Here is an 8903-nt window from a genome sequence, read left to right as displayed (position 1 = left end):
GAGTGTTCTTAAAGATTCATAACCTTCACATGTCCTGAACTGAAGCACTAATTGATAGATCTAGCTACATAAAACTATTGTATTTGTGCTTTTATATGTCATGGCTTTGCATAATCACAGAACAAAAATGTGTTATTTGTTCTGTTTTGTAGATTCTAGAAACTGTGATGCAGGGAAGTAGAATAATTATTCCTAAATCACCGTTTTCTGTATTCTGCATTCATCAGTTTCATAAATTTGATACTGCCGAAGGAAAGTGAATGCTTTCCTTAATGACAATCAAAATATACAGTATTGTAATTGGGAAAAATACTTCCTGGTTCTCCTTGAAATAGATGTGTACCTTAGTAGTTGCAAATGTTATTCAGTATACCTCTTTAAGAATCTGTCATGCTGTGACTCAGTGATTTTCCTCAGCAGTGAGTTCTGCTGGGTGTAGCATCTCCAGTGATGTGGTTTTAGATGTTCCACACTTTAGCTAAGGGGATCACAGAAATTAAACTAGTTTTTTAGCTCTACTCAACTGAATAACCTCAGTGTCTCAAAAACTTTGCATGTGTTCCTAGCTCTGCTGACTAAAAATGATTAAGCAAAATCATTTGCTGTTTCTTAATGACAGTGCTTAAGGGGAAAACATTATCATAGAATCAGAAAAATCCCAGCAGGGAGACAACTGTGTCTTATGAATGTGTATATCAGTATTTTTAAAAAGCATCTAAATAAGCAGTCATTCCTTTGACCTTTCTATCAGCAGTTGGGCAAGCAAGGAAGAAAACTAACCATGTGTTTGCAGGAAATTGGGTAGCATCATTGTTCTTGATTAAAATACCAGTAGAAGCACCGAGATGCAAAATAGTTTGCCTGGGGTGGGTGAGCAGGGCACTGGGAGGGCTGGGAATAGAACCCAGGTCTCCTTGAAACCAGCCGACTCTTCTGTCATGAAGAAGCTCTGCCTTCAGGAACAAGTTCTTTCCTCTTTTTAGATGTAAGGTTCTTGCCCATAAAGATTTGTTGGTGTTTTTGTGCTTGTTTTGTTTGTTTTTTTTTTTAATATTGTGATTACAGAAATAAAAGTACTCAAGTGAGAGTGTGCTGCCAGCTAATTTAAAATCAAACTCGTGACTAGCATTACTGTTGATATAAAGGATCTGATGTTTTATAGCATCGTCTCCCTTTTTGTGGCACCCAGAGCTTTTAAAGTAAAATTAAAGTGAAATGGAAGTTGGGAGGAAGGTTTTGATGCTCTACACAAAGCAGAAAGGAAATGCCACTTAAGCAAGGTAGTGATAAAGTGAAGATTTTTGTTTTAGGAGAGTACGACTCTTGCAGGACAAAATTCTGTCACTCGCTTTTAAATCTCTCCATGTTTTATAGTCCCATTCACAAAAAGATGGCTCATGGTCTTTCAGATGAATAAATCCAAATAATTTTCCTCCTCCTGCAGTCCTAATTAGTGAGCCAGTTTACTGCAGTGGTGCTTAGTAGTCTTCAATGCCTGGGCTTGCACTTTGTACTTTTGAAGAGAGAGATGTGTGGCCTGAAATGTGATCTCTGAACAACTTTCCCACTAGAGCAGAGAGCTTCCTTTCCCTCCCAAGGTGCAGAGCAGCAATGCCTGTCAGCTTTTCCTCACTCCGCAGTGAGTTAATTCTTCTTGTCTTGTCGCTTTGAACAAGTGCAGACTTTAGGCTACTTTGCAGCTTTCTCAGACACCGCCCTTGCTCTTTGCATAGCCTTGTGCATTTTGAACACACTCACAAATCTGACTTTTCCCTCAGGTCACTCACTATCTTTATTCAAATGGCTATTAATGAACCTTTTTGCTCAGTTTTACCTTCACTGAGATCAGACCAATATCTGGGCACCACAGGAGAATGTATTACTGCACAAACAAACAGCAAATAGACTGTTTGTTAAGCAGCCATGAAGTCAGCCACACAGTAAAGAAATTTAATATTTGATACCTGGCAAGTTACTTAGAGCAGCCTATACTTTGTATGTGGAATGATTATACAGGTGATATAGAAACTTTGGTTTTTGTCAATTCCCTGACCGGAATGTTTTTAAACTGTCATCCCACTCTTGGTATAGTTTTGCGTTTATAATACTGACAATGACTCTGTAGAGAGGTAGTCATAATCTTCTAGAACACTGTCATCTGGTGGTGGTTTTAAGTCACAACATTTAGATACAAAAGTAAAAATGGCAATCAAATCAGGCTAGACAAATGCTCTGATTATCCATTTTATTCGTATTAAAGCTCCTAGGGTTCTAATCACAGGACTATAAAGAATTAACTTTGCACAACTATTTCGCCTCATTCCTTGGGCTGCATGTACAATGAGTTATCACAGTTTTCGCTGCGCTATCAGATAACATGCTATCGTTTGTAACCTTTGTGCTGAAGTAGAGATCAAAATACTTCCTAACTGAAACTGATTGCCTGTGCATCTATGTATGGTAGACTCTCTGACTGCTTTAACATCAACATTAGTATTTTGAATATTATGACTAGGAGTGAAAACTACAATTATTACCAAATGCGACATTCCATAAACTGTAAAGAACAGGGGTGTGTATGTAAGCTCTGACAGTAACTGCAGTTACATGTTTAGTGCTCCCTTTTGCTTAGGTTTGTTTACTCTATTACCAGTCCATGTTCACTTATTTTTACAGTAACTCCCTCAATGTCAAATATTACTGAGTAGGAATAATAGGAATATTTTGTATTAGACATTGTTTTAACAGCATGATGATGATGTAAAGAAAAATACAAACATGGCAAACCTCCTTTCCAAACAAAATATGAACCAACATTAAAAAGTTATCAGAAACGCTACATGTGTTATCTTGCTTTCTTTTAGGTCTTCTCATATTTGTGATGGATGACTGGATTGAAAGAACTAGCTGCTAGCAAATTCATACATTTTTCACAAAGTAATTGGAGTTGTAGGTGTGGAAAAGAGTATTGAAAGCCATATTCATAATTTATGCCCATAGCTTTTTTTTGTGACTTCCAGAAAGCTGCAGTAACTTAAAGACAGCGTTTTAAAAATCAAATTAGACTGGCTGGAGGCCACGCGCATGAATACATCAACCATCATTAGCAAGTAAGATAGTTACTGGCTGAGATAGTATTAATTCTTTAAGTAACAGAGTTGCTTGCTAGCTGAACTTGAAGTAGCACTTAGTGGGATTACTTAGTTTAAAGTTAAGCAAATTGCTCAAAGGCTGTATGTTCCTGAGCAATCTGAAATAACTCCGGCAACATAAAGCTATCCAGCTCCTGCCCGCCTGTGTCTCTCTTGCAGCAGCCCTGTACTCAGGGGACTCAGCACAGTAAGTCAGCAGAAAATCGTTTGCTCGTTCGTCAGGTTAGTTTTCTGCAGACTCAACACGCAGAAATGACTAAGGGAAAGGTCTGAAAAGCTCTGGAGCCAGCAACAAGGCAAGGAATGGGACTGCAGGGATATGTGGGCCACTGTCGCTGACCATTAGAGAAGTCTAGACTGCTGTGAAAACACAGTCTTTTACATTTATGCTCTGTTCCCTTTCCCACGGAAATGCATTAATGCCTGCTATAGATTTAATTTGGAACAGACCTTTATTCTTAATTATCTGCCATAACCATTGGTGTTTCCAGATACACATTTATCTGTCACAGACAGTACAATAATGTCCTGTTTCTCTTGTGTAGCCTATGTTAACTGGTGTACTTAAGGAAGATAAAAAGGAGGGGCAAATCTTCACTTTCAGTTGCTACTTTTAACTTCACAAAGAAATCTACTAAGATCAGGTCGACCCTCTAGAAATAAGGTACTATTCAGTTAAATAAAGGATTTTTACACTCTCTGTGTGTGTAAGAATATGGTTCCAGACATTTCCCCCAGGACTTCTGTGGGGTTTAGAGTAAATGCTTTGTAGAGTAATTGCAATATGTTTTCATCAAACTTGTCCAGGTGCTAAAACACTTAAAGCCCTTTTAGAAAGTTTATTACAGTATTTTGTGGAGTTTGCATATATATCTTCAGAATCTTTATACTACTGCTTAGTGTGAGATACCACTTTGTATTTTCTGAGCAACACTAGGCACATAGCCATGTATCACAATACATCGCTGTTTTGTACCAGTTCAGAAGTACAGAAATGCACATCGTCCTTGATTTTTTTAAATGCCACCGATCTATGTGGGAGTAAATGATGCATACATATATTACTTCATATCTTCCTAAACCCCAGGTTAGTCACCTCCTGTGGAGGAGGTGATTATGTACATTGGCATTTACACAACAAAAGACCTTGATGTAGTATAAAAATCCTGTGGAAAATACCTAACTGCCATATATTACCACATTGGGTTAGTATTATTGCAAGCCATTAACAGAGTTCCAATGAATTAATAACCTTACCATTTTCTGTAGCAACTAAGACTTTAGTGTAGGAAAAAATAACTTATCTTTTATCATAGTTTCTAGTCTTGTACTTGTTCTCTTCCACGTAGCCTTTAGTCCTATGGAAATATCTGCACTATGAGAAACAGGCAGGACATACTATCTCAAGCTTTAAATTTTCCAAGGAAATAATACAGAGCTCTCTTTTGTGTTGGATACGTTTTATGAAAGAATTAACAAAGCTCTGCTTTTCTATTTGATGGCTGTAGGAGCTAGTGTCCTTTCAATTATGCATTTATCCATCAAACTCACATACTACATTTAGTGACTTAGGTTTAAATTTAGAGTGTAATCTGCAGATACTGAAGAGAAGATGAGCTAGCATTTGTAATGGAGCACGTAGGTGTCAGAGAGTGCCGTGGTGCTGCATGTCCTATTTAGAGGCACCATAGGTTACCTGGCTGAAGTAGAGAATTTTTGCTTTTTATGGCTGCAGTAAACTTAATTGCCCATTTTATCTCATTTCCTCATGGACTGCTACTCAGGTTTTGCCCCTTTAGTCCTGGAGACTTTTTCCTATACCTCTGTTTCAAGCTCACCTATAGAAAAGAGAACATAAAAATTTTCAAAATACTTATCCTCCTATTGTGGCTTGTAGGCTCAGACTAGCTTTTTTGAAGGTTTTCCAAATCAACACTTGTTCTCTCTAGAAATCAGTAGAGTGGGCGAGTTGCTGCTGCCATCTGATGTATGCATGGTTGTCTCCACATACATCGTTGTCGCCGTGGGAAAACAAAACAAAAAAAAGTCACTATCTACAGCTAGTCAGACTGCTGAAAATAATTTATTTTTTTAAAAAAACATGTAGCAAAATATTAGGGAAAACTTACAGCAGTTTGTGTTTGCCGTAGGTGTATCCTGGTTATTTTTTTGGTCCATGTACAGGAAACGATCCATTTCCTACCCACTTTTTTTCCTCAAATGATTTAAAGATGACAGGAGAGTATTTCAGTGAAAACGTTTCTGGATTCTTGCGATTACAGCATCCATCTTCTTCCTCGGTGTGGTGCTGTACAGAAGACCCCCATGGTTCAGTGTTTCTTGCAGACAGCATCGTGTATGTCTAAGCCTTCATACAAAATCACTGCCAACGCAGCAAGTTTCAAAAGAGTCGCATTGTTGGAGAATGAATGCCAGCCACTGCTGATGGCTCTCTGCATCTGCACTCACAGGGCTGAACACACACAAAAATCTCATCCAATAAGGGCTCTAAAGCCATAGGTTTTAGCTGAGGCCAATGGTACGGGGTTCAACAAGGCCAAAGTGCCGGGTCCTGCACTTGGGTCACGACAGCCCAACCCCATGCAGCGTTACAAGCTTGGGTAAGAGTGGCTGGAGAGCTGCCTGGCAGAAAAGGACCTGGGGGTGTTGATCGACAGCCAGCTGGATATGAGCCAGCAGTGTGCCCAGGTGGCCAAGAAGGCCAACAGCATCCTGGCCTGTATCAGGAGCAGTGTGTCCAGCAGGAGTAGGGAAGTGATCATCCCCCTGTACTTGGCACTGGTGAGGCCCCACCTCGAGTACTGTGTCCAGTTTTGGGCCCCTCACCACAAAAGAGACATTGAGGTGCTGGAGCGGGTCCAGAGGAGGGCAACAAAGCTGGTGAGGGGTCTGGAGAACAAGTCTTGTGAGGAGCGGCTGAGGGAGCTGGGGTTGTTCAGCCTGGAGAAAAGGAGGCTGAGGGGAGACCTCACCGCCCTCTACAACTACCCGAAAGGAGGGTGTTGAGCGGTGGGGGTCGGTCTCTTCTCCCGAGAAACAACCAATAGGACAAGAGGAAATGGCCTCAAGTTGCACCAGGGGAGGTTTAGGTTGGATATTAGGAAAAATTTCTTCACCGCAAGGGTTGTCAAGCATTGGAACAGGCTGCCCAGGGAAGTGGATGAGTCACCATCCCTGGAGGTATTTAAAAGATGGGTAGCTGTGGTGCTTAGGGATGTAGTTTATGGGAGGATTTTGTCAGAGTTTGGTTGATGGTTTGACTTGATGATCTGAAAGGTCCCTTCTGACCTAGGCAATTCTATGACTCTACAAAGTGGCCGAGAACATTTCCCCCCTCGTTCCAAAGACATAGTAATAACTACAACGATGGCAAACACTGCCTTTCCACCTTGAATGCTAGTCTGCTTGTAAACAACGTACCTCAGCTTTACAAATGGAAGAGCACCCCAGAGGTTTCCGGGCGGACTCGATGGGGATGGCGCCGGGCGTTCCGTGGGGAGGTTTGTGCCTCGCCGCGCCCCGTACCCTCCGCAGCCCTGGGCTCCACGTTGGCCGCGCAGGCGCAGTAGCTGCGGCGTTCACCTGCCCCGCCGTTGGGGGGGACCCAGGGAGGAGAAGCGGCGGCGGCTCCACGGGGCCGGGGCGGGTGGCGTTCACTCCTGCCACCGCCACCCTCCTCCCCCCGCGCCGCAGACGCTGCCTCCCCGGCCGGGGAGTCACACCCGGCTACCCAGGCCGCCGGCCCCCTCCCTCCCTCCCTCCCTCCCTCCCTCCCTCCACCATGTTCAAGAAGCTGAAGCAGAAGATCAGCGAGGAGCAGACGCCGCCGCGCGGGGCGGGGGGGCGGGGCGCCCCTCTCCCGCCGCAGGTACCGGGGGTGACACACGGTGTCCGTCGGGTGGCTGTGAGGGGGGGCCGGGACGGAGACTTGTAGTGCCCGGCCGGGCGCCGGTGGCCTTTCAGCCGAGGGGCGGCGGGGCAGGGCCGAGCCGGCCCGCGCTTCGTCCGGGAAAGGCCTCGGGTCGGACCGGTCCCGCCGCCCCCCCGCCACGGCCGAGGGGAGGGTGGCTCAGGGCGGGCATTGGCGTCCTGCGTGCGGTGGCCGGGCGAGGGCTCCGGGATGGGCCGGCCGGCTGGCAAGCGCCGCGCCCCGGGTGTCGGTGAGCGCCGGGCGGCCCCGCTGGAACTTAGAAATCCAACTTTGTTGTTGCCGAACCGCCTCCTGTCCTGGCCAAAGCCTCTCCGGAGGCTTCCGAGGCTGTTCTTCTTTTCGTCCCTTCTAGAATGGCTGTCTTTCTGAGAATCCCTTGCTTGAACATCAAATAGAATGAAACAGAAGTGGGTTTATTCTTTAGTATTTAAAGGAATGACATTTTGATGTGCACTGGGTAACAATCCAGCATTGAGATCCCTACTTATCTTTTTATCTCATCTTAATGTTTGTTCTTTCCATTCCTCTAAGTCCCTTCTGTTTCCATCCTTTAGAGCGCTGGTGTGCTGCTTACTGTAACCTTATTCTTGCTTTTTTTAACTGTGGAAAAATTGAGAGTGTGGTATAAAGCTGAGAGCAAGGTTTTTTTTTTTTTTTTTCATAATTTAATTGGCCGTTTTGCTCTTATGTGTCCTTTCACAAAATTATGATTTGTGTTGGATTCTAGAAACTACTTCTTTTAAATTATAGTAATGCACATTAGATATGACACGAATGTAGAGTATCTCTGACATTAACGGCGGCCAAAAAAACATTGTGATGATTTCATGCATGTGTTGAAGCAAAATAAATTCTCTCTACCGGTTCAAATTTGGGTAGAAAGACTTTGACAAGTTAACTTTGCAGTAGCCACCTCTGTGCTGAATAATGTCTGCCTTTGTCTCTTTGGCTTTTCGCTGGGTTAAGTATCCTTTGCATCTTGGAATCTAAAAGAACAAAATTGATAAAAAACTCTGTATCATGTGAATGCTAAGATACAGGCAGATAATTTGGTTAATTTTACAAATAAGTGATCAGTTGCCTGGGCTTGATCTGAATGTAATTCGAACCACTGGGAGATCTGACACTGCATAGTCTTAGTATTAGACCATGGTTTCAAAACTGCTGACATTCAGCTATGTAGTATCTCTTAAATCACTGATTTGTCAAATAGGGACAGTATTTTTGGAAATGGATCTACTGTAAAACTTTATGTAGCTTGCTGAGTTTTGTTTTAAGCCCTTTCTTAGTTTTTAACTCTGGGTCTCCTCTAGTTAGTGAAGTTAAATACGTTTTTGGCAGTGGCAGTTTAGAGTGCTGTCCTGGCGTATGTGGTGAACTTTCAGTACAGTGGGAAGAGACTGAGCTGCGGAGCTTACTATTTTCAATAAGCAGCAGCTATATTATGATACTTTGTAAACAATATTGTAATCCCCTTAGTTCAGGATGCACGATCCATGTGTTAAAGGGTTGGTACTTGCCAAAAATCAGCTTTGTGAATAAATATGGACCAAACTCCGCATATACACCCAACAGTGTAATATATTGCAGTCTTTATTTGGCTGTTGAAGTAAAGATTTACAAATTTCATGAAACCTAATACAGGAGCTTACGATAAATGATACTTTCACCTAGTCTGCTATACTGTGGACAGAGTAGATCATGTAACTCAAGGGTTGACGTGAGTGGAAGGTCAGAAGCACAAAATGAGAACAGATTTTTATTTTCGTGTAAAAATAGTTGTCTTCCAGTATTGCTTA

General features: G+C 42.8%; 1 protein-coding gene across 5 annotated transcripts in view; it reads left to right on the top strand.

Moving 5' to 3' along the window:
* The first annotated feature begins 6716 nt into the window (after nucleotides 1–6716).
* The window catches only part of GOLGA4 (golgin A4), a 71771-nt gene continuing 69584 nt past the window's right edge, over nucleotides 6717–8903 (top strand). For 4 of the 5 annotated variants that reach the window (XM_074575536.1, XM_074575535.1, XM_074575533.1 and 1 more), the window contains exon 1: nucleotides 6733–7041. In XM_074575536.1, the coding sequence (XP_074431637.1) occupies nucleotides 6955–7041 (87 nt within the window). In that variant the 5' untranslated portion in view covers nucleotides 6733–6954. Of the gene's footprint in view, nucleotides 7042–8903 lie in introns of all 5 variants that reach the window. The other variant, XM_074575534.1, reaches the window with a different exon arrangement.

This window comes from Larus michahellis, chromosome 2, assembly GCF_964199755.1.
Source record: "Larus michahellis chromosome 2, bLarMic1.1, whole genome shotgun sequence".
Taxonomy (NCBI): domain Eukaryota; kingdom Metazoa; phylum Chordata; class Aves; order Charadriiformes; family Laridae; genus Larus; species Larus michahellis.
Note: the sequence above shows the minus strand (reverse complement) of the source record. Positions and strands in the feature narration are given on the sequence as shown.